The sequence below is a fragment of the Anabrus simplex genome, chromosome 1, assembly GCF_040414725.1.
Source record: "Anabrus simplex isolate iqAnaSimp1 chromosome 1, ASM4041472v1, whole genome shotgun sequence".
Taxonomy (NCBI): domain Eukaryota; kingdom Metazoa; phylum Arthropoda; class Insecta; order Orthoptera; family Tettigoniidae; genus Anabrus; species Anabrus simplex.
The window spans coordinates 1424256505-1424284019 of NC_090265.1; the positions used below are offsets into that span (position 1 = coordinate 1424256505).

At 38.0% G+C, this 27515-nt stretch overlaps 1 protein-coding gene across 2 annotated transcripts in view; it reads left to right on the forward strand.

The window, feature by feature from the left end:
* Positions 1 to 27515, forward strand: part of RhoGAP71E (Rho GTPase activating protein at 71E) — a 292611-nt gene that overhangs the window by 24217 nt on the left and 240879 nt on the right. For both annotated transcript variants that reach the window (XM_067152936.2, XM_067152928.2), the window contains exon 3: positions 14296 to 14356. In XM_067152936.2, the coding sequence (XP_067009037.1) occupies positions 14296 to 14356 (61 nt within the window). The remainder of the gene's footprint in view (positions 1 to 14295; positions 14357 to 27515) is intronic.

A 27515-nucleotide genomic window follows, 5' to 3' on the forward strand; every position in this document is an offset into this window, starting at 1 on the left:
TTGCATCTAGTTGGGGAGCAGTGGCATAAATATGCTGATGACTGAATACATGGTTCATAGGGAAATCAAGGGGGTCTACCAAAGGGATTTGAACATGCGGATTGAAAAAGAAAGAGATAGAGGCCATAGCAGTATTATAAATAAGGCCAGTATGAGCAAAAAAATCATATCCCAGAATAACAGGAAGTGAACAATTATTAACCACTTGAAATTCAAACGGCCAAGAAAATTGGGAAATTTTAACATTAAGTTTTAGGTGACCCATGATTTCAAGAGTGTGCTGAGATATGGAAAGACATCTGATGGTAGAAGGGCGCAATTGAAGATGCGGATGCGTTTGTAAAAGTTGCTGAAAAAAGGAGAAACTGATGAGGGAAATTGCAGAACCTGAGTCTAAGAAGGCTAAGGAGGGAATGTTATGTAACTGTACAAGAGTATACGACTGTGATTTAGTAGCAGGCGAGAAAGTTGAGGAAACATAAGGCAGATTTTGCCCAAGAGGTCGTGAGCTGCCTACTGACGACGGGAATTGAAGTTTCCCAAGGTAGAATTGGTACAATTTCGTGCGAGGTGCCCCATAGCCTGACACCGATAACAGCGAAGGCGAGAAATATCACTCTGAGAAGGTGAACGAGTGGTAGAAGGCATGCGAGTTGTTGATGTGTTAAACTGGGGAGGTGGGGTAGACGAATAATAAGAAAAATTGCTACGGGTATTTAGAATATCTAGTTGAGCAATGTGGTAAAGCTGAGGAATAGTAGTGGGTGGCGTAAAGGGATTGATGATTTGGCGGAAAGCTGGAGAGGCATAAAATCGAATAAGAGAAATAATTTCCTGGGGATGTTGAGCAATAGCTAACACATCAGAATAGCCGATAATGGAGTAAAGATAATCGTAAGCTGATTCCTCTGGACGTTGATGACGTCTGATATATTTGTTACTCAGCTGTTGTCTAATTTCATAAGGCAGAAAATAAGTATGTAAAACCGAGCGAAAATGAGCCCAATCATGAGAAGACTTCATATACTGGAGCCAAAAATTACTAAGATGACCAGAGGTTTTTGGATAAAGCAACGAAAGCAATTGGGAAAATGGAGCCAAGTCCGTCTGTAGAAATTTGCGAACTAAAAAAAGCCACTGTGTCAAAGTATCGGGATCAGTAGACTGAATGAGGGGTACCTGATCGAGACATTTAGTCAAAATATGGAAATTAAATGGTTGATGTGAAGAAGGGGTGTGATGATATGGAGATTCATAAAAATATTGCTGAGAAGGGGATGGTGGTGGAGTGCGCAAATCGGGAGAATAATGCTGTGCTGGTTGAGTTTTATGGGGAGAAGGTGGAGGTGCTTGATTAAGTGGAAGTTTGGATTCGGCAGTAAAAAGAGAAAGATCAGGATAGAGAGGAGTGTTAGGTTGAGGCGGGGTTGGTAAAGGTTCAGAGGATGAACTAGAAGAAACAGTAGTAGTAAGAGTACTAGACGTGGAAGTAAGATCAGAATTACAAGGGAGAAAAGGATTATAAGACATATTAGTAAAAGGATTTGGATCCGAAAAATTGAAATGGGGATCAAACGAAATGTCTGAAGTGTCTGAAGTATAAGGAGAAAAATTATCAGAAAAATAAGCCATGTTCAAAGAGATGACAAAAAGAAAAGCAAAGTCTAGTGAGGAAAACCACTAAACCTCAGAAGAAAGAAACAAAAGAACTAAGGCAGTAACAGGGTGAAGATTTAGAGTGGTAGTAAACTGCGACTTTATACTCTGCTACCATGTGTAAAACCCCTCAATGGGGGTATATGCATATGTGAATATATTTATTCATAAATCCAGCCAAGGGAAATCCAAAGTATCGGCGACACCGAGTACTTACAAACAGTAGGGACTAAATTTACGCGATGAGAAAAATGCCAAATTGAGAATTGAGGCCGTGGTAAAAGGGCTTCTCCTAATAAACATTCCAGAGTAAGCGCAGATAGCGCAGTGGAAACTATGCTAGATAATTTTCAAAAAATATTAAAAGAAAACGGCAGGAGAAATAAGGGACATGACAGGTGAAAATTAGATGAGAAACCAAGATAAAAATTTGGAAATATATATATATTAGAAAAATCAAATCAATTTTTTACAATATTAGAAGAATAGAAGTCAGTACAAATACGGAATTTTCCCAACCAGAAATAATACAAATAGTTACATCAAGAGTAAAATATTCAAGAAAATGGAAGCAAATAAAAGAAGGGGCCAGGAGAGGAAAGGGATGGACAAAAAGGGGATGAATACAGTTTAAAGAAAAATGTTGAACAACGAGAATAAGAAAGAATGTTCGCAGTTACCAGATTGAAGTATACCAACATGAAGTCTACTAAGCAAAGTCTAATGTCATGTGAAAGTTGCCACCTCTTCAATTAACACCCAAAATAGGCACAAATAAAGATTGTCCTACTGGCTTAAGTCACTGTATACAATAATGAAACAGTCTCCAAGTGTACCAAAACATACATGGTGAAGCATTAACCACAAGTGTGTATAGGAGTCGCAGAGTTGCGGATATACCACACGCACATTTTGAAAGCAAACAGTCACTGGATAGTCAATAGAGGCTTTGAAATTGAAAATGCAAGTAAAATCTCGGCCTGGAAATGCACTGCTCCCAGTCAAAATTTGCAAATAAAATAGCTCCAAATGCAACACAGCATTATTTACAATAAGGACATTTTTAGTTTGTCATACCTCATCTTGAACCAAGTAGTTCTGCCCAAAAATGGAGAGTCCAGGGCACATGTCGCTAAAGACGGAGATGATGTTAAAGGTTCCTCCCTCCACACAGGCCAAAGTCCATCTCAACACATTCAGAGGAAGGCCGGGTATTTATAGTGTGGAATAATGAGACATATGTCTGGAATATTCCAGAAGTTAGTGGAGCATGCGTGACAAAGCGGACGATGTCACATGACGTCAGGCAGCGAAAGGGAGGTTAGTTTATCGTCGGTCGGAAAGGTGGATAAGGCAGAGTTCGTGCAAGGTATGATGTGTGCAAATCCACATAAGTATGTAAATTCCAGTTGAAGAGAAAATGCGGTGTGTATCCAGATGAAGGTAAGTCCATATTAATTGTAGAAAAAGGTTATGTGCGTGGCGAGGTTGATAACAGTAGTTGCCGGTGAGGTGAAGAGTCCGTTACACAGGCCAACAAGTACTGCGACGTATCCACCCAGTCTGTAATAAGACTGGAGGGTTTCACGCAGGTCTCGCACCTAAGTGGGTTGGTCCCATCGAGGTGGATAAACAACTGGGCCATAGGGTCTACTTACTGAAGACCAACCCTCCTGTCCAGGTCCACACATTGGAGTTGTGGTGTGTCACCCAACCACTGCGCATACAGAGTAAGGCTGGAGGAGCGGCTACTAATGACGCAGCACCATTTGGTCATAGTGAGGAGAACATCGAGGAAGAGGCTGGCAGCGAGACAACCAGTCTCCTGACACGGCACATCCGGGTCAAGAGGAAGAGGGCACGTCCAGGGACATCGAGGAAGAAAGAAGATACAATCTACGTACAAGACAACGTCGACAATTGTGACAAAGTGTGGAAATTGTTTCAAGTTATAGGTATCGAGCTTGAATAATTATTATTGTATAATAATTATTATTGTATTTATAGCTGTGTAGTAAAATGAAATGGCGTATGGCTTTTAGTGCCGGGAGTGTCCGAGGACAAGTTTGGCTCGCCAGATGCAGGTCTTTCGATTTGACTCCCGTAGGCGACCTGCGTGTCGTGATGAGGATGAAATGATGATGAAGACAACACATACACCCAGTCCCCGTGCCAGCACAATTAACCAATTATAGTGAAATTTCCCGACCCTGCTGGGCATCGAACCCGGGACCCCTGTGGCCAAAGGCCAACGCACTAGCCATTTAGCCATGGAGCCGGACAGCTGTGAAGTGTTACATCCATTTGGTATTAGTACTATTATTACATCATGTGTACATGCGATATGATCGCATTGTTTTTGAGGTTATGTCATGAAATAGGCACTGTATATAAATATTTATATCAGTTCAGTTAATGTAAATACCTGTAAATTAATATTATAATTTATTGTTACCTGTGTATATAAATTGTAATCCGTAGTTGTAAAACACACTGTAACTTCCAGAATGGTAATAGGTGACGAGAATGATTGAGAATATTTCATCCATTGTAAACTGTGTATTACGCATTCTAGAATTTTCACAAAGATATATTTTGTAATGTAACTTTCTAGAGCCTGGCCAGGCTCATATATAAGGGGATGATCTTGACAGTGAAAGTTAGTTGTTGTTTAGAAGTTATTGGTTGACGAGTAATGGTATAGCAAGAATATACCTGTGACCACGTGTTAGCTGACATGCCGCGGAAGGCAGTCGGTGGTCATTGGTTTTCAAGTGTGTTTCAAAGTTGTAATCTCCATGTGCAGCGATTGTTAGTTGTTTTTAATAATGGTGGCTTTGTTGATATTCTCTAAGTGAAGTGTTTGTTGTTATACTGTGATTAAGGTTATGTGTGTGTTAATTTGTAAATATGTTGCAGGTATGGAAACACTAAATTCTGGTTTGTGAGGTTTCCCTCATAAGGGAGAGTTATTTCATTTTCCCAGTTCATGAGTACTACTTTTTTCTTTAATTTTGGCCGTGCAGAAACTTGATATAATAGTGCAAACCTTTGGGGTTCATGTTAAATTTCTTGAGCGTTGTGTCCACAGTTATTTGTTTCTTGCTAAGGAACAATACTAACTTCAGCTTCACTTGACACACTGATCTTATTTTCAATCTGCTTCAGTAAAGCTCTGCTTACAGCTAATTTCTTTTTTGGTTCTATATAAATTCATTCAGGTTTTTAACTTGTCTTCTGAAATTTAGAATAATTCTAGAAGCATAAAAATCACTATCAGCTACTTAAGATGTCCACAGCAAACTGAGATCAGGTTTCTGTTTTTAATTTCCACATTATGGTCACTAGTAAGTATTTTAGATGTAGAGAGCAAATTGAGTTTATTACATTCTAATCTATGAAAAAATGGCGGACGAGATCGAAAGCCGGTTACACATTGCTCTAAGGTTTATACAGCATACTGCAGATGCAGGAGGATATAAATGAAGAAAGAAATTAAGGAAGATGTTCATAAAGTGGTGAGTGTCATCATAAGCTGTTTTGATGAAATGAAAACTATGCTTGAAAATAACAGTGCAAGAAAACAGACTCCTCGACATGAGGACAATGAGGTTAAACAAAATGATATGACAGCAACGTCAGATAGTTCAGCTGCAGGACAGGTGGCGCCATCTGTTGGGAACTTACAACAAACAACTAGTAGCACGCAATATCCCGATTGGCCACAGAGCAGTCAAGAGAATAACGGAGATAACGCAAAGATATCATTCTCCGAGCAACGAGTCGAAGTTATGAATAATGACCAACATGATGAGGGACAGATTCTCTCTAGCGGACATCTGCGGAACAGCTTTAGGGACACTAGCAATGGCACAGGGAGAACAACCTATGATCAGAGAGATGATATATCGAATCTAGAACAGCGCCAACAGGGCCAGATGCCATCTAGAGGTCAGCAGGACAACCTCCAGCAGGGCAACATAGTCAGTTCCTCAGAACATGAAATGGAAGAAAGAATCACAAGAAAAATTACACAGGACTTACATGCCATGATGTATACTTTAACTGCCAAATTAACGAGTATACTACGTGAGGAAATTAACACGAGAATTACAATCCATAAGGGTGAACTCATCAATCGAAATAGTTTGAACGATATTCGAGGTAATAATTCGTTCATAACGAACACAGAAGCGGATCAAGCAACTTCCTCAAGCATGTCATCCATGGAAATCACAACACACCTCAGCCGCACATACAAAGAAATCATGGAAGAGTCACGATCCACACTAAAGACACCAACGCCTTCCAACATACAGCCGACAATCTTGACAAAAGCAGATGCACAATTAATCAACTCCGAAAAGGACCTCACGATGAATGAAACTGAATTACAAGCAGCAGAACCCAGAGCTTGGATATACATAGGGCTACTACACCATAATACCACTGTAGAAATGGTAAAGCGACACCTAACCAAGTTAAATGTGACAAATATTATTGAATGTGAAGAATTACAAACTAATAATTCACTTAAAGCACTAAGAGTAGTTATACCTGTACATGAAATGGGGAAGGTGTACGCTCCAGAAGCGTAGCCTAAAGGCGTTGTCGTGAGACGATACTGTCTTTTTCGCTCCAGAGAAACAGGAGTCAAACTCCCAGCCTAACCTTCTTTGGATCTTGTTATGGAACGTAGAAGGTGTAAAGAGCGCCATACAGTTGACAAACAATAACCTTCTACAATCACATGATATTCTCATACTACTTGAGACTCTATCTACCAAACCCATTGAACTAAAGCACTTCTATGCGCAACATTTACCAGCAACGCAAGGACCAAGAGGGAGACCAATGCACGGTATTTCATGCTACTACAAACCAAGACTAGGTAAAATTTTAAGTACACACCAAGAACAGGATACAATGATAATAAACTTTAAATGGATCTCCGTGATAGCAATATACGCAGGGCCTTTAACACCCATTGAAGAACTAATAGCAATCATCATGTCCTCCATAAAGCAAATAGCTCTGGGCAGAGACATAATCCTTGTCGGAGACCTAAACTGCAGACTTGACAACAACAATCATAGAGCGAAAGAGCTCCTGGAAATGATGGCTGAGGAAGGTTTCAACCTTGTTAACAACTTCGAAGATAGAATGTACTTTACATATACAGGGAGCAGCACTATAGACTTAATCTTTTACAAAGGTCAAAACATGAAGCTAATAAATTACTCCATGTGTTTCACTACAGAACAGGCGATGATAAGGAAACACTGTCCTGTCTCGACGCATTTTAATGTCTCAAGAATAGAGAAGAGAGAGAACTATGCTGATGCCAAACCCTCAAGACAGATAAATGAAAATGTACTCAAACAACAAACCAAAGAATGGAAAGAACTTGAAAAGAACATAAAGAATAATGTCATAGATGCAGCCGCACTATCCCTGGAGAAGACAATCAAATCAGCACGTGTATAAGCGCAAGAGAAGATCGCGAATATGGTTCGATAAAGATTGCTATAAGAAGAGAAAGAGCGCTATTAAGGACATGCATGCAGCAAAGAACGACAAAAGCATTGTGACAATAAGGCAATATATTGTCATCAGGAAGGAATACAGGAAACTGCTGTCGGTAAAACAAAATGAACATAAAGGAAGCGATAAAAATCGTGAAGGATGCCATTAAGGACCCGTTTGTAGCATTAAAGCCTAGGAAAATGCAAAGCAGCAAGGTGATAGAAATGGATACATGGGAAGATCACTTTAGGAATATACTAAGTGTTGATGAGGACGTCAATACTGAGGCTGCGATAACAGGATCGTATCAAGATGTAACTGACCCGTTCACAAAGGAAGAGGTGTACGAAGCTATTATGTCACTTAAAAATAAGAAGGCCATAGGACCCGATGGCATATACATCGAGCACATAAAAGACTCATCAGAAACACTATTACCGGTGATTTCAAACCTAATGAACCTCTGTCTACAAGTATGCAACATCCCAACATCTTGGAGAACATCGACTATGAAAATGTTGTACAAGGGAAAAGGCGACCAGTCAGACCCTAACTCATATAGAGGAATAGCAATAGAAAAATGCATGCTGAAAATACCGGTAATGACAAGGCTTCTCACAAAAAGAGCTGCAGTCGCAGTAGAACACAAACTCCCAGAGGAACAGTTTGGACTCCGTAAAAGAAGGAGCACCCTCCATGCCATTAACAACCTCATCAATGACATTGAAGAAGCCCCCAGACATCCAAGAGGCTAATTCCATACAGTATTTGTTGATTATGCAAAAGTTTTCGACATGTTAAGCAGACCACTAATAATCGCGAAGCTGGAAGCAATAATGGGGAAAGACAAACTCACGACTCTGATAAGTAACATACTGACGACAAATTACATACAAATTGAGGACCAAGTCGCTACTTCGAAATTGATCATGCAGGTAAACGGAGTACTCTGAGGAGACCCACTAAGCCCCTTGCTGTTTAACATTGTAACGTACGATGTGGTAAAGGTTACTCAGCAAGGAATAGAGGATTTGAAAATATACTTATATGCAGACGATATGGTCATTGGATCAAGTTACCTACATGATGTGCAAAAAGCTGTAGACAATCTAGACACGTGGGCAAAAGATAACAAGATGAAAATTAACACAGAGAAAACAGTGAAAATGATATTTCAGAAAGGTGGCCGAGAGGCCGCAAGTGACAGGATATATCTAGGATCTACAGTCCTCAAGACTGCCAATACATTTAAGTATCTAGGACTGACCATGCAAACAACAGCAACAACCTATAGAATTCACATAAAGTCTAGAGCAACGGCTGCCACCAAAGCAATATATGATATTAAAACAATTACCAAGCTTTCACTAGAAACTGCTATGAAATTATTCGATGTGAAAATTGCACCAATTGCTACATATGGACTGGACATTGTATGGGATAAATTGGGTCTGGCTGAGCTGAAGACAATTGAAGCAGTCAAGTCGCGCTTCCTGAAAGCTACACTGGGAATATCGAAATACACAAAATCAAGGCTTGCATATGAGCTTGCAAAGGAAACCACCTTCATCGAGGACCTCCGAATGAAGCGAGGGTTTCCATCCACGGATGCTTGGGAAAAATTAATGCAGGACAGACTGAAGAAGAGGGAAGAAATCTGGCTCGATTTCTACTCAACGGAGGCGATGCTGAATAGAACATGGACAAAGACTAATCAAGACATGCGACATTTCGTTAACTCGATGGCGGTCCATGGGTGTCACCATAAACTGTGCAACACCGAGTACTTCCATGACCCCGATGAAACCTGTGTTTGCAAGCTGTGTAATGAGCATTGCAGTCAATATCACGTAATCACATGAAAAAACCGGGGATTATCTATTGTGAACTTTTGTAATAGTGAGAAGTGACAGTACATATGACAAACTTTGTTTATACAATGCACAATTTGTGTGCTGTATCTTTATTAATTATGATGATTAATAAAGTGTTTATTATTATTAAATTAATTGTACCAACTGACAGCATCTTGTGTGCATCTTTGTGGATACGTTATCCTGTTCGTCATGGTTCGGATCATAAAATCTATTAAAGAACATTGCAAGGAGCCTAACACTGTAATATTGCAGATGATGATCTGATCATGGGGAGAAAATGAAGCAGAAATACAGGAGAAACTAAATTTTTGGAATGTCAAGTTTAAAGAATATGGACTAAACACCAGTAAAACAAAAACTGTTGAAATGACTGTCAACAGGAAAGGCACAGTTTCAAACATTTTTGTGGAGGGAACTCTGTTACAATATGTTGTTAACTTCAAATACCTTGGAAGTATCATTTCAAAAGATAACGCAATAAACCAATAAATACTTAATAGGACTTCAAAAGCTTCTCAGTTTTATTTTCAAGTGAAAAATCTACTCTGGGATGATAAAATATCCCAGAAAGCAAAATTGACTATTTTTCGTACCTACTTCATTCCAATTCTCTCCTATACCGGGCGAGTTGGCCGTGCGCGTAGAGGCGCGCGGCTGTGAGCTTGCATCCGGGAGATAGTAGGTTCGAATCCCACTATCGGCAGCCCTGAAGATGGTTTTCCGTGGTTTCCCATTTTCACACCAGGCAAATGCTGGGGCTGTACCTTAATTAAGGCCACGGCCGCTTCCTTCCAACTCCTAGGCCTTTCCTATCCCATCGTCGCCATAAGACCTATCTGTGTCGGTGCGACGTAAAGCCACTAGCAAAAAAAAAAAAAAAATTCTCTCCTATGTACTCAAAACATGTACCTTACATAATAAGGCTAATAGTAAATTCAATTCAACAGAAATGAAGTTCATTAGAACAATTAACCAAACGACTAGGATGGCTAAGATTAGAAATGTAGTAAACAGGAAGGAGGCTGGCATCAAAATACCTGTTACTGTGCTTTTAGGAAGATGCAGGCTACAATGGTTTCGACATGTTATCAGGATGGACAGAGTGAGAATAGCAATGCATTACTTTGACCAAGGAGTGAAAGAGGAAAACCCAGTAGGGAGGTCAAAAATTTGAAGGATGGACACAGTGAAATTAGAGGCCAGCAAGAGGAATGTCAAATGGAGAGAGATAGAGGAACAGAAACTATACTTTGACAACAAGAAGTGGCGAACGCTTGTACTCCACACCCGGGAAACTGGTGCTGGAAAATGATGATGATGGCTAAACTTTGCTGTTATTGTTGTTCCTTTTATTTGCCTCCTCCAATATTTAATTCTATACTTCAGGTTTTTTTTAAAAAATAATAAAAGGATGGTAATACTTTTATGGAACAAGGGTCTAAGTTACTGTATATTAGACATCCTGAATCAAGAAGCAACAGCAGTTTTGGAAGTAATTTTCACAAAATTTGTGAAATGCAACATAGACTATTGTTTGCGGTTACGCTTTGTGTGTAAAACTCTGGTATACTACAGATACTACTACTGTTCACGTGATTGTCTACTGTCTTTTTTTAGTCAGCAAGCAACCGCTACACTGATGCTTCCACACATGGTCACACAACCCTCGCTCTTGTGTTTCATCATTATGCTTCATTGCCAAGTGGCTGCCAGTACGGAAGCTGTAACTGTGTACTGTATAGGCCTACTGGGTAGTATATTACATGTTTTTCAGATAATCTGAACAGACCACAGCCACAGTTAGTTTGAATTTCAGGGTTCTAGTGCATGCAGAAAGAGTAGGTTTTATTATTTACAAAAAATCAGTGATTTGGTGTCCAAAAGAATCATAATCCATTAGCTTTATGACCCGTATTGATAATTCCAGTGATCACAAGTCTAAAGATTGGACTGTCCACCTAGTCGATAATAATTATCATCATCATTTCCCCTTATCCAGCTCCTGCTGGCTCAGGGTATTTGTACTTCTCCATCTTCCTCTTTCCACGGTCTTGTCCCAGTCTAAATTTCGTCTTCTTATGCCGCTCTTCACTGATTCAATCCATCTTGTTCTAGGTCTTCTTCTTGCTCTCTTGCCCTTGCATTTTGCCTCCAACATCTGTCTTGGAATTCTATTCTCCTCCATCCTCTTTACATGTCCAAACCACCTTAGTTTATTCTTGTCAACTCTCTCATTTAGCTTTCCTATCCCAACTTCCTAACATCTTCATTTCACTCTGTCTTTCCTTGTCTTTCGTAAGAATTTCATCTCACTGGCTTGAATTCTACTCTCTTGCCTACTAGTCAAAGTCCAAATCTCAGCTGTATACGTCAGTATGGGTACTGTACCAGTAAAATATACCCCGACTTTATCATTTACTTTAAGATTGCATGAGTTATGTCTCAGGGCTGTTTCAGGTAAATCATAGCTAGGGCTTGGTACAGAAGGAAGAGTCGTATCTACAAGAAAACTTTAAATTTTTTTGTTTTAAAGTATTAAGTTTATTCAAATAAATATGTTGAATTGCACATCACCTTAGCGTAGATATTTGTCGTCTTCAGCATCGCCTATCAGGTAACCGGTACTCCCAGGTCACCATGCTGAACTGGACTGGAACTCGTTCTGCAGCCCCTCTTGTTCCGATGAAATGGAGCTGGAACATCCAGGTCGGTCTGATGTGGGATCAAACTTGTACCTCTGAAGTTCTAGACGGTCTCCGATGATGTTGCGGGGATAATCACTCGTTACTTTACTCACACAAGTGTCCACAATAGCACAGTTCCCCGACACATTTATTTGACACCAGTGTTTAATTTAATATTGTCGTGATATGCAGTCAAACTCTACTAGTCCCTTGTAGATACAATTTAAATGTTCTTTAAAGATGAAGATGCAGATAGCATCGAATTTAGAAAAGAAACAAATCACTGTGCATGAACATAAGTTTATAGAAATAACAGAACTGATGACTGTTCATAAATTATGCACAGTTCTTGGTTGCTTTCCACTGAAATATGGGCGCATTTGACACAAAAATATGTATTTGATTGCTCAAGAGTTTATCCTATGGACTCTGCTGCACTAATTATTAAACACTTTGAGGAAGAAATAATGTAAGTAATTATTATGCACAGTTCACAGTGCAGCTCGGTTTGAATTGAATATCGTTCACTTCAACCCGGAAATTGAGAAAATAAGAAATTAGCAAGTACTATGCACAGTTGTACATTAACACAGTTTGAATGGATTATCGTTCAGAATTAATCACTTGTGTCGAAGCACATGAGCATAAGTTATGTAATAGGCAATCACTTGCATTTATGGTAGTGAAAAAGTTTAAACACTTACATGGACACTTCTACAAAAATAAAGAAAATAAGCTGACTGAGTTTTAAGAAAATTCCACAGTTAATAATAATGCAGTGGTGTGTCACTTTGCAGTTCACAATGCTTGTTGAGACTAAGTTCCACACTTGTAAAATGGTAAAAAAAAACAAACTAAATTCCACAATAATAAAGACTCGTCACGTATACATGCACAAATTCTAAGTTCCAATTGACTATCAAAACCTAAGTCCACTGTAAGACTTGTCACATATTGGAGTTTCAACACGTGCACAAATTATAAGTTCCACTCAACTCACAGAATCTAAGTCCACTGTAACACTTGTAGAATTTCGAAGATAAATTGGTCAGCACTTTGACCCGACGAACATAGTAACGATGCAGCATGGCGAGTCAGACTGGACTCCCAGCTATGCCTGCACTGCACTGCACTGATTTGGTTGGGTTGAGCTCATCTTATATGTGATTTGTGCTTCTATGTCATCAGATATAATGATTTCTATAAAGTTGGATAACTCGAGAATCCCTCAACGGATTTACGTGAAACTTGGAATTAGAGACGTTTTCCTCTACAAAATGAAGTATCTCTGAAGCTGATACGATCATTATTACAGGAGTTTTGAAAATTTTCAAGTCAAACATTCGTGAAGGTGTGAAGTTGCTTCTAGGACACGCCAGTCCACGCCGGGCAACACGTGCCATGATCAGGCGGGTAGTCTATCATGCTCCTGCGTCCACCTCACTCATACAGCTGTAGCTGGTTCAGGCGGACGCGCTCCACCGAGCATAAACAAACCAAGCTCGCAGTAAATGTCTTGCGTGATGATTAAACATTATTGATCTTTAAAAATACGGCATGTACCACACGTAACCGGTACAGTACATAGTACATTTTGTACATTATCTCTTTACTTTTCCTTGGTAATTCTTTGCTCCAAACAAGTTTTCTTGCACTTTGGTAGAATGCATTACTCTGCTGTACTCTCCTGCTAATCTCCATGTCCACCCTAGCATTTTGCATTAATTTGCTTCCTAGGTACTTAAAGTTGTCCACAGTTTCCAGACTCTGTCTTCCAATTTTCACAGTGCCCTTCTTTGCCTCTCCCCTCTCGACATCACCATAGTCTTGCTTTTCTCTGTACTGATTTTCATGTCATACTTAATTTTTTTCGTTCAGTACTTCTAGTTGTTGTTGCACTTCCTTGCTGTCTTTTCCCCAGATCACATCATCTGCAAATAGCAGTATGTTCATCATTGTACAGTACAGTAAAATGTTTAAAGTACCTTATAATAATAAATAGTATTGATTAGGTGGAAAGTCCAATCTTTATACTTGTGTCCAAATGAAGGTAAATTATAGATTTTATGAAATTAAAACAGCAATGAAGAAAATAAATTTCCCATTGCAAATGACATACTGTGACTTTCTATAATATGATTATAATCAAGGTGATTTTCTCTGAAGAAATCTGGATCTATATGTGTTATACTTAGGACCTTATTCTTGTCTCAAAGAAAGAAAGAGATATAGAGAAATGCTCCAGGACAAGAAACTAACCCAAATCGTAGAGGATGTTGAATTGTTCATTGTGGTGAATAATTGATTCATTTATTAATTGCTTTTTACAATGGTAGGTTACCGAAATGACAAACTTTTCTACTCCAAGAGTTAAGGAAAAAGGGGGCATATGTTTATTGTTGTGTAGAAAATGTTAGTACTAGTTTATTGTTTATTCTGCATGCTACATGTTACTCATTACATTTAAACTAAAGCCGCTTGGGGAGATTATTTGTCATCCCTTCAATGCTTGCATGCCTGCCATGTCTTATTCAGTTTTTCATATCTTTCAGGGTGAAGTTTGGTGTCACCCTGGATGAAGTTTGTAAGAACGATATTCCTGGCCCTCTTTTGGTAAGTATGGATTGTTTTGTAAAAATTAGAATTGATTAATTTCTGATTTTAAATGCTGAATTACAGTTCTGCGACCAACAAGATTATGTTTTGCATTTGTAATTTCAGCATATACTTTCACTTCAGCATGTCTAATGTCCCAATTTATTCATTTATTAGATTATGCTGAGGAAACAAAATAAGTATGTATACAAATGTCATGTGCTAAGTAAAGGTTTAATTATATTCATTTCAATCGGGCTTGCATGGGAAACATAATTATTTAAAATCTGCGACAATAAAGTTCGGTGAATAGTCCTGTACTATCAACATAGATGAACAATGCACGACAGTGGCCTTACTGTCCTTCAAAATAGTCCCCTCCCATAACTAATCACTGCTGAGATCGGCGATACATAATCTGGAAACTTTGCAACATAGCTTCCTTTGGGATAGTGTACAAAAGCCTTGTCACGCTTCGTTGGATGTCAGGAATATTGTCAAATCTCTTTCCTTTCAAAGTGAGTTTGAGTCGTGGGAATAGGGAAAAGTCTGGAGGATTGAGATCTGGCGAGTAGGGGGGGATGTTCAAGTTGCACCACCCCCTTTTTTTTGCCATGAACTGTTTGACGATATTGGCTGTGTGTGGGAGAGCGTTGTCATGGACAAAAAAACCGTGAAACTTGCTGTGCATACTGGGGTTGTACCCTGCATACACATTTCATGAAATGGGTCAAAATTTCAATGTACCATGCAGCATTCAGAGTTGTTCCCTCAGGTAGAAATTCCTTGTGGATAATGCCTTGACTATCGAAAAAGGTGATGAGCATTGTTGTGATGCGTGACATTTCAGCTCCGAGCTTTTTCCAACGAGGGGATCCTGGAGAACGCCATTCCATGATTTGCCATTTCGTTTCAGGGTCGTACCTGAGACACCAGGTTTTATCCTCGGTGACAGTACAGTTCACGAAATTTGGTGTCGCATCTGCTGTTTCAACAAAATCCTGTGAAGCCTCTAAATGTGTCTGCTTCTGATCATCAGTCAAGTGATGTGGCACAGGACAAGAACACGTTTTCGTCTTCCCTAACTTCTGGGTAACGATTTGTTGCACGAACGTATGGTTAATCTGCAGTTCATCCACTATCATGCACACAGTTAATCGCCGATCGTTCGTGATTAATGTCCTCACCTTCTCAATGTTTTCATTACTGACTGCAGTTGCCGGTCTTCTGCTACCGGGGTTGTCAGGAGCATTTTCCCGGCCTCCTCGAAAACGGGTAAACCACTCGTACACACACTTCAAGGACAGTGCTTGATCTTCATAAACACGTACCAGCATCACATGCGTTTCTTTCGGTGTCTTGCCACGCTTAAAACAAAACTGTACATTGATCTCTTGGTAGTTCATATTCCTGTTCGCAGTTCAGAACCAACGCACTAAACACGCACTGTATCAGACAGGTCTTACACGGCACAGACACAATGTTAGATGTTATAATTCTCATGTTAAGGTCCGTATTGAAATGTACGATGAAGTCAAATAAATATTAAAGTTTATTTATTCCACCTATTCAATACATAAAAAGGAGATAATGAATCAAATAAAATTATAGGGACATGTTTTGCCCTTGAATTATGGGCATCTTCAGCCTTAATCTCAAACTGAAAGTTGACTAATCAGGTACCTGATTGTAATTAACTTACATATGAATGTGAAGGAAATGTTGGAAATGTGCGAAATTGTTGACAATAGTTATGAAATTCTTAATATCAGGCCTTAATAAAGTCTAAAATACAAATGTTCGTAAAATTATACACTTTCTTGAATGTAGTTAAGAAATTCTTGAAATGAGGCCTTAATGAAGTTTAAAATACAAGTAGTCATGAGTTTACCGAGCTCGATAGCTGCAGTCGCTTAAGTGCGGCCAGTATCCAGTATTCGGGAGATAGTAGGTTCGAACCCCACTGTCGACAGCCCTGAAAATGGTTTTCCGTGGTTTCCCATTTTCACACTAGGCAAATGCTGGGGCTGTACCTTAATTAAGGCCACGGCCGCTTCCTTCCCACTCCTAGCCTTTCCCTGTCCCATCGTCGCCATAAGACCTATCTGTGTCGGTGCGACGTAAAGCAAGTAGGAAAAAAAAAGTCATGAGTTTATACACTAGAGGAAACTTTTGGATCTTAAACAGATTGAAAATGAAAACCTACAACCTGTTTTCCAGTCTTAGACCGGGTCAGGAATGTAATGAATGAAACATATATAGGCTAGTATTACAATGGGGTCGCCACTCCCAAGGTGATTATTAATGACTGATAGATGCAATGAAATGATAATGGAGAGTGTTGCTGGAATGAAAGAGACAGGGAAAACCGGAGTACCCGGAGAAAAACCTGTCCCGCCTCCGCTTTGTCCAGCACAAATCTCACATGGAATGACCGGGATTTGAACAACGGTATCCAGCGGTGAGAGGCCAACGCGCTGCCGTCTGAGCCACGGAGGCTCCACAAACAGATTGAATGTCAGTATAATAGTCGCATCAAGAGGGGTTTATAATAAAAGTGAAGTGATAACACTGTAGTTTTCTAGATGCATGAGAGAAGAAGAGTGCTTGAAGGTAAGTTGCCGTGTTAAATGTTAGCAGGAAGGAACGGCTGTAGTCTCTTGTGTAGAGTCGTAAGGGAAGTTTGGATTGAAGTCTTTTTATTAACGTTGAAATTGGTTGACGTAAAGAAGATTCAGAGAGAAAACGTTGTGTGTAATTTCTTTTATTTTCAATTGAAATAACGTTGTATGTAAATTATTTTATTTTCAATTGAGTATAAACTCACGACTACTTGTATTTTAAGTGCGGCCAGTATCCAGTAATCGGAAGATAGTGGGTTGGAGCCCCACTGTCGACAGCCCTGAAGATGGTTTTCTGTGGTTTCCCATTTTCACACCAGGCAAATGTCGGGGCTGTACCTAAATTAAGGCCACGGCCACTTCCTTTCAATTCCTAGGTGATTTCTATCCTATCGTCGCCATAAGACCTTTCTGTGTCAGTATGACGTAAAGCAACTAGTAAAAAGAAAAAAAGTATTTTAAACTTCATTAAGGCCTCATTTCAAGAATTTCTTAACTACATTCAAGAAAGTGTATAATTTTACAAACATTTGTATTTTAGACTTTATTAAGGCCTGATATTAGAATTTCATAACTATTGTCAACAATTTTGCACATTTCCAACATTTCCTTCACATTCATATGTAAGTTAATTACAATCAGGTACCTGATTAATCAACTTTCAGTTTGAGATTAAGGCTGAAGATGCCCATAATTAAAGGGCGAAACATGTCCCTATAATTTTATTTAATTCATTATCTCTTTTTTATGTATTGAATAGGTGGAATAAATAAACTTTAATATTTATTTGACATCACAGACACAATGCTCGACTGAACAACGTTGGGAGCAGGTGGTCAAAACCTGCTACGCAGGTGCAGCGTTGTGTGTCGCCAGTGTTGCTGGATCGACCGTTCTGATTTCATTCACCGAACTTTATTGTCACAGGTTGTATTTTGACATGTGATAACTAAATACTCATAACAATCATAGAAATACTGTAGGCCAACATAAATACTTATTTAAGAATACATTTAAAACAAAGTATTTTTATTATAAATTCTTCCTCCAGTTAGAGGCTGCTCGAAGACAAAATACATAATATAGTGAATACTGTTTAAAAAAAGAAATAATTTTTGTGATGAACTCAAAAATTTAAATATGATTTTGAAATTGTATTTACAGTTTTAAACAGTTCTAAAAAACAATGAGAATTTAAAAGTTAACAAAAACATTAAAAACTATATATGTGCAACTTGAGAAATAATTCCTATAAAACTTAAAATCTAAGTATGATACAGACTCGAGGCCAGTTGATCTTATTTCGATGAGATGTCTCGAAATGAGGATGGACCCTCTGAGAGCGTTTAGCCCACAGTCTGTGAGTTCATTAGTTTTGATCCTAATGGATGATGAACATACTGTACGATTGTATTGTGTAAACATATACTCAGCCAGGTATATTGTTGTGGCTGTGCGTGCACCTTGACTCCGCATATCCCCATCTAGTCTATACAGCACAAACTGTTCGAAGTCAGCTGCTCTCTACTCTTACAGCACTCATGGCATTAGCTCAAGGAGAAGGGCTCTCTCATTGCTCATCTATGGCATAAGCCATGTTTTCACAGCCATTACCTCTCATGGATAAGTATAAACTAGGAAGTCAGAGAAGTGTGGAACTAAGCCTTGCACATTAACATATTCTACTTGTAGGGAGTTGGGAAAACAGTTAAAGGCACATGTGAGGGGATTAACAGGAGGGGCTTGGTTGGCAACTGGACAGATAGGGAAGTGCAGTATCCACTTATCTAACCGCGATCATGCTGAAAATAAGTGTATGTTCCAGACGTTCAGTTTGAAAAGCCAACTTGCAAACAAATATCGCAGTACCTCTAATGGAAATGATAAGAGATGATGAATAATGAAAGATCATATCTCTTGCAAAGTAGTATATAATGGCATTGATAGTAAGACTAATAATAAAATGGTAATGGTAAATTAAAATAATAGTAATAGAGTATTTTTTAAAAGTATTAGCACCAAGCGAATTGGCCGTGCAGATAAGGGCGCACAGCTGTGAGCTTGCATTTGGGAGATAGTGGGTTTGAATCCCACTGTCGGCAGCCCTGAACATGGTTTTCTGTGGTTTCCCTAAATGAAACAATATAAATGTAGTTAAAACTGAATACTTACATACTTCAGATCTTTTCCTTATACATGCTAACAGAAATTAAAACTGCCCTTAAATGCTGAAAGGTTGAAAGTGCAAAGGAAGATGTCTAAAATAATTATTCAGTAACTTTGCTGGAGACTTGAACTGCAAATATCGTGAATGATTAATTTTTACTTGACTGTATGTAGGGGTTGTATTAAGGATGTAAAGGAGAGGGCATGCAAGTCTCTGGTAAGACCCCAACTAGAGTATGGTTCCAGTGTATGGGTCCCTCACCAGGATTACTTGTTTCAAGAACTGGAAAAACATCCAAAGAAAAGCAGCTCAATTTGTTCTAGGTGATGTCTGACAAAAGAATAGCGTGTCAGAAATGTTGCAATGTTTGGGCTGGGAAGACTTGCGAGAAAGGAGACGAGCTGCTCAACTATGTGGTATAGATCTACGTCATCTGATGGCCAGGCAGGAAATGAGACAAAGTCTCTCATAGTGCACTGGCACTGCCGGTGGCTCGAAATAGCCTATGCAGTGGCCCCCACTCTGGGATGGGTTTAAAGCAATTGTTGTGGAATGTGAAAATAGGTTTGTACCTTTAAAGGTGGTAAGGAATGGTAAAGTTCCACTATATTATAACAGAGACGTAAGGAGACTAAAAGGAGGTGCAGGTTGGAAAGAAATAGAATTAGAAATGGCTGTGGAAGTAAGGATAAATTTGAAGGAACTTACTAGGAAATTGAATGCAACAAAGAAGTCAGCTAAGGATAACGTGATGGCAAGCATAATTGGCAGCCACACTAATTTTAGTGAATAAATGGAAGAGTATGTATAGGTACTTTAAGGCAGAAACCGGTTCCAAGAAGGATGTTGCAGGAATCATTAATCAACAAGGAGAGTGTGTGTGCGAGGATCTTCAAAAGGCAGAAGTATTCAGTCAGCCGTATGTTAAGATTGTTGGTTACAAGGATAGTGTCCGGATAGAGGAGGTGACTAATACTAAAGAAGTTTTGAAAATAACCTATGACAACAATGACATTTACAGTAAGATACTAAAGTTGAAAACTAGAAAAGCAGCTAAAATTGATAAGGTTTTGGGGGATTTACTGAAGACAATGGGTTGGGATATAGTTCCATATCTGAAGTACTTATTTGATTATTGTTTGCATGAAGGAGCTATACCAAATGAATGGAGAGTTGCTATAGTAACCTCTTTGTATAAAGGAAAGGGTGATAGACATAAAGCTGAAATTTACAGGCCAGTCAGTTTGACATGCATTGCATGTAAGCTTTGGGAAAGCATTCTTTCTGATTATATAAGATATGTTTGCAAAATTAATAACTGTATTGATAGAAGGCAGTTTGGGTTCAGGAAAGGTTATTCCACTGAAGCTCAACTTGTAGGATTCCAGCAAGATATCCTGGATACAGGAGGTCAAATGGACTGAATCGCAATTGACCTATCTAAGGCATTTGATAGGGTGGATCATGGGAGACTACTGGCAAAAATGAGTGCAACTGGACTAGACAAAAGAGTGACTGAATGGGTGGCTCTGTTTCTAGAAAACAGAATTCAGAGAATTAGAGTAGGCGAAGCTTTATCTGACTCTTTAATAATTAAGATGGGAATTGCTGAAGGCAGTATTATGGGACCTTTGTTTTCTTATATATATATATAAAAGAACATGTCCTGACTGACTGATTCATCATCGCCGAACCAAAACTGCTGGACATAACAAAATTAAATTTTGAGGACACATATTACAATGCAGGTGCTCGCTAAAGGAGGATTTTTGGATATCTCATCGCTAAGGGGGTGTAAAGGAGGGTGAATTTTAAAAATGAGTGTCCCTATATCTCAAAACTTTAAAAGTTTACAAATGTGAAAATTGGTGTTTAGAGTCTCCTTTAAGAATAAACACTTTTTTTCTCGGAAAATTCCAATAGGAGGGGTGAAAAAGAGTGAAAACGGGGTTGAATGCCTTTAATGAGGATACTTATATCTCAGAAACTAAAGATATTACAGACCTGAAAATTGGTATATGGAGTCTCCTTTAAACACACGATTTTTTTTTTTTGGTTTCGGAAAGTCCAATTAATGAGGGTTAAACAAGAGTGACAAATGGGGTGAATTTTTTGAAAGAATATATCTACAGTATATCTCAGAAACGTAAAATGTTACAGACGTAGAAATTGGTATTTTGAATCTCCTGTGAAAGTAAAGAAACAGTGGTAATTTGTTTATGGAAACTCCACTTACGGGGAACTAAAAAGGGGGTGAAATTTTAAAATGAGCATGTCTGTATTATATCTCAAAAACTTAACATGTTGCAGAAGTGCAAAATGGTATTTTTAATCTCTATTAAAATAAATAAACATGTAATTTTTTGTTCTCAGAAAAACCACTTGGATGGGGGGTGTGTGTGTGTGTGTGTGTAAAAATGACTGAAAATGGGGTTGAATTCTTTTTATTAGGATACTGATATCTCAAAAACTGTATATGTTACAGTATAGGGAAATATGTAATTTTTTTGTTTTCGGAAATCCACTTAAAGGAGGGGGTGGGGGGTAGAATTGAAAAATTATTTGAATTATTTGTATGAAGATACTACTATCTCAAAAATGAAAGATGTTGCAGATATGGAAACTGGTATTTAGAATCTGCTTTAGAAGTAAAGAAACACGTATTCCTTTGATTTAGGGAAATCCAAAATTGGTATTTGGATCTGCTTTAAAAACAAAAATAAATGCATTTTTGGGAAAAAGTCATCTTGATCTGGGGGGGGGGGGGGGCAGGGGTGAAAAGGAGTTGATTTTTTTGACATATATATCAAAAACTGAAGATGTTACAGTTGTGGTAATTGGTATTTAGAAGATCCTTTACTAATAAAGAAACAAGTATTTTTTCCGGTAAATTCTCTTAATTGGGGCGGGGGGGGTTGCCAGTGTGAAAAGAAGTGAAAAAGTGAATTCTTTTTATGGGGTAACTTATATCTCAAAACTGAAGGTAACAGAAGTTAACATTGGTATTCGGAATCTCCTTTAAAATTAAAGAAACACATCTTTCTTTGGGGGAGGGGGAAATCAAATTAACGTTGGTGGGGTGGACAATGAGTTGACTCCACTTAATTTTACTGTTCATAATGTATTTGATTCTGATCATAAACCAATCATTTTTAATCTTTCTTGGGTTCGTTTTCAAGAGCTATCTTTTCTATTGAAGAACTTAAATTACAGTGGATTCTCCTGGCACATAAATAAAAATTAAACACGTTTAAAATAAACAATAGGAAAGATATTGACCGTGCAATTGTTCACCTCTATAATGAGGTCAATAATGCACGGACTATATCATTCATATCAAAAGTTAGATGTATAGCTTTTCAGGCGTTTGCTCTATTAATCAGCGTTTCGTCTTAGGTCTGACACTAGACTCATCAGAGTGGGATGTGTCAGACGGTACCCACTGACGCTGGGGAATATGCAGGTGAAACTTTTGATCTGATTTTTGATATGCTCTATTGGTGGAAAAATATGTAATTCCCTCCATGGGTACTTAGAATTTCCATTCTATATCATTCAAATCGCCAGAAATCCCGCGCACTTGCCTACGTGCGACAATGTTGCTGGTCACATTGTCAGCAATGACAATGGCAGCAGATGTAAGGTTTAACGCCAAGTAGCGGCCTTGCATCTTGCTGCGGCGTCCAGAACATCAATAATAATAATAATAATAATAACCTAAATTCAACTAATATCACCCACCCTAATAATGATAATAATTTTCTGGACCGTCGTCAAAATGTGCGGACCACGCTGGGAATGGGTCCTGACCGGGTAATGACTACGAATGCAGTCCGGCCGCGGCTTCAGTACCGCAATGGCACCCAAGACGACACCATGCCGGATCTCTTCAAGGATTTGTCCATATTAAAATTGCTTATAGGAAAAGGTGGCAAAGATTTAGGGGTCCAACTGACCGGGCGGAATATCTGGAGCTAGCCCGGGAAGTACGAAATCGATTTCTGGAAAGAGAGATTGACGAATGGGAGGAACTTTGCCGTCAAGATTGTGAATTTTGGTGGATGATATATAAAATGTTAAGCATTCAATTATAAATTTCAGTATAATACCATAACGAAGCACAGGTATATTGCCTCTGTCTGTGGAGGAGTTATCATTTAAATATTCCCCAATAACTTCTTGCATTTGGAAATAAGTTTTTCACATTACAAAAGTGTTTTGCAAGACAACTCAGTTGAAAATTTGTGCAAAGTGATGGTTGTTAATTGCAATTTATCACTCAGCATTGACAGCGGGACCATTTCTGTTTCAACCTCCAATTAATAAATGTAAGTTTACTATATTCAATACTAACCTGTCTGCACAATGTATAGGGCTGGTGTAATTGTCGACCTCTCTTCATTAAGCTTAAAATACTGTCAATTATAAATTTGTATATTTATATATCTTTGACACATGTTAAAAACAACATAAATAGTGCACATTTATTGGCATATTTTCAAGTTTTTAAGAGCGTATTTGATTTCTTAGTTTTTTAGGACATGCACTTCCGAACCTTAATAATAACCCTTTTGTTGCCTCTTACTTGACATGTTTACCTGTGATCGGTCTCTGCTAACCATAACCTATAATGTTGTCAACCATGTGCCTGTGTGACAAAATACTATTTCAACACACCACTAGGGGCGCTTTATGTAAAGAAACAAAACGCTCCCTGCCAAACACGTTCAGAAATTTCACGGAAATTTGTTAATTTGTCTTTAACAATTTGCTTCGTAACAAGTTGGAAATTTGTTTGTGAAACAAGGCACTTTTAAACAAAGTGTTAAATAATTACCAATTATTGTTGGTTAACATTTGTTAAGTAAAATTTAACATAGAGTTGAAGAAACTGGGCCTCATTTGACTCTTGCAAGTCAAAACACTCTGACACTATTTGCCATTAGCTGCTGAGAATTTGCATACAACTTCTTGTAATGCAATTACTCTAATTTAATGTACTTCTTGTCCACCTACTCTCATCTCAAAATCTGGGAGTCAATTTGTTAAGGTTAGACATTTCTTCTTTGCGATTTTGGCCATCCGATGACCACAGAAAGTAACCCTGTGCATTTATCTTGACGTTTCTCTTCTTGACTTCCAATAATTCTTCGTCCTTCCACTTTGCTCTTTTCTCCTCTCCTGCATCCAGATGTTGTTAACTTTCTTCTTCTTCTTCTGAAAATCCTTGAAATTTTGTATCACTCTCCTGAAAGTTGCTCTGTCTTGTATTATTGCAAGATTGTGAGCAGCTTTTTAAATTGTCATTACATTTTGTCTCAAATCATTCCACTAGGGGCCGCTGACGTAGATGTTAGTGCCCTTTAAAACACAAGCACCATCATCATCTTGTAACTTATTTATTAGTAGAGAATAGCATCATCCTCAAAGCTTTATTTCTGATTTCAGTTCTTTACTCATATCATTTATATATATATAAGAAAACGTAAAGGTCCAGTAATACTGCTTTGAGGAATTCCCCTCTGTCTTGTACCAAGGAAGGACCAAAGATATTGAAAGTCATTCAGTCAAACTTTTGGGTTTTCATATTGATGCCAAATTGAACTGGGAAACACACATTGATCATGTTTGTAAAAAAAATCATGAGTGGCCTATTTGATATGGAAATTGAGGGATTTAGTTAGCAGTGACTACCTAAGGATGGCATAATTTGGTCTCTTCCAGTCACACATTACTTATGGACTGTTATTACAGGGGCATTCTTCTTAGGTATATAATATTCTTCTAATACAGAACAAGGTTGTCTGCACAATGTATAGGGCTGGTGTAATTGTCGACCTCTCTTCATTAAGCTTAAAATACTGTCAATTATAAATTTGTATATTTATATATCTTTGACACGTGTTAAAAACAACATAAATTAATTCAGTACTAGGGAAAATATTCACCTTCATGATACTGAAGGCAAAGCCGACATTGACATCCCAATTAACAGGCTGTCAAAAATTGCCCACTCACAGAAAATCAGTTTTTTAAGATTATTTATTAAAGTACCACATTCTGCACGGTCTACTCCTTGAAGTAATTTTAAAAGGAAAATGTATGATTGGTTAATAGAAAATCTGAATTCTTAGAAATGCATAATGTTAATATTAAGTTTTAATAAAAGGTGTATGTTCATTTAGCCTTAGTAATATTAAGTACTAAATTGTTATAAGATGACGAAGCCTGTTTCTTTCTATATGGTCAATGGCAAACAAAGATTCTTGATTTTTGTATTATATTTTCTGTTATTCCAGTCGGTCTTAGTCCTTGGATCCAGTGGTTGCCATTCTTGCTCTTATAAACGTGGTTGAACACTTGTTCAGTATCATGAAGGTGAATTAATTTATGTTGTTTTTAACACGTGTCAAAGATATATAAATATACAAATTTATAATTGACAGTATTTTAAGCTTAATGAAGAGAGGTCGACAATTACACCAGCCCTATACATTGTGCAGACAACCTTGTTCTGTATTAGAAGAATATTATATACCTAAGAAGAATGCCCCTGTAATAACAGTCCATAAGTAATGTGTGACTGGAAGAGACCAAATTATGCCATCCTTAGGTAGTCACTGCTAACTAAATCCCTCAATTTCCATATCAAATAGGCCACTCATGATTTTTTTTACAAACATGATCAATGTGTGTTTCCCAGTTCAATTTGGCATCAATATGAAAACCCAAAAGTTTGACTGAATGACTTTCAATATCTTTGGTCCTTCCTTGGTACAAGACAGAGGGGAATTCCTCAAAGCAGTATTACTGGACCTTTACGTTTTCTTATATATATATAAATGATATGAGTAAAGAACTGAAATCAGAAATAAAGCTTTGAGGATGATGCTATTCTCTACTAATAAATAAGTTACAAGATGATGATGGTGCTTGTGTTTTAAAGGGCACTAACATCTACGTCTACTAATCAGCTGATTTACTGGACTGTATGCCAACATCACAATATTTGAATACAAAGAACTATATTACTAGTTAAATACCGTGTATTCTCTGAAGTCTTTGCATGCTCTTTAATGACATTTAGAATGCTACAGTATTATTTATTTGTGAAAGGTGCAATGGATCTTAAAGTTGTATACAAAATATCATGTTTAGTACCTATATGAATGTAGTAACTGCATAAGTTACTACTCCATATAATAACCCATCTTTATGAGTATAAACAAAACTACACAAGAACCTCGTTTATCTGGATTAAGTGGGACCGGAACTGATCTGGATTATCGAAAATCTTGATAATCTTTAAAAAACTAAAAAAGCAAATACAGTACATATTATATAATCTAATAACATAACTTATACAGTAATACTGTACCTTTTTTCAATTGTACAAAAAAGTACAAGAACTCTTTTCTTACATTTACGCCTCTCTTTTATGCACCAAAATAATTTGCGAGTTTTTTTCTGTTTTACATTTGTATAGCGTTTAGGTGCAGCACGATCACGAAGATGTTTTACTAACAACAGTTCTGCCGGTGTGGTTTCAGTCAAGGATTCTAAATAGGCCATCAGTTTGTCCAGCTGCATTGTTGCCTCTCCATGAGTCATTATTTCTTCTCATGGTGCGCCGGTTTCATTTTCGAATTCACCATCATTGAATTAATAGTGTGTTGGATTCAGAAGAGCGTGGGTTTGAATCCCACTTCGGCTGTCCTGGGAATGGTTTTACATGGTTTTCCATTCTCAATTCCAGGCGAATGCTGGAACGGTACCTTCCATAGACTGTGGCCAAATTACTTCCGATTCCTGTCCTTAACTATCCTTGGCGGAAAAGACATTCAAGAAGAATCGACTACTTAAAAGAAATGTTGTACAAGTATACATATTTTTTAAAATTTTCGATCTGGATAAACTGGAGATCCGGATTAATGAGGGCTAGATAAACAAGGTTCTTGTGTATATTGTACAAAACAAAAATTTAAAAAAGGGAAGATAATTTACTGTTTCCCTAACCCAGATACAAAACAAAGTAAATCTAACGTACATAACTTACAGTATGTTATCTGTTGAACACCAACAGAACTACTTAACATGAAGTTAATGAAATTCCTAATCTTTATTACTTACGACAAACACCAAACACAAATGATTTATTCCACTAACCAAATCACTCACAAAACAGAATTCCTAAGTAATATGTACTTTATCACTAACACAAATTATTTATTCCACTACCTGGATCACTCGCAAACTTGAATTTTGTGTTATGCTATGTAATAACTACTTTATCGCTATAAATAGACAAGGCACCTTTAACAGCTGACTGTTCACGAGTGTGTCCAACAATCAACCCCCTCAGATTCATGTTTGCAGATACTGCAAACAA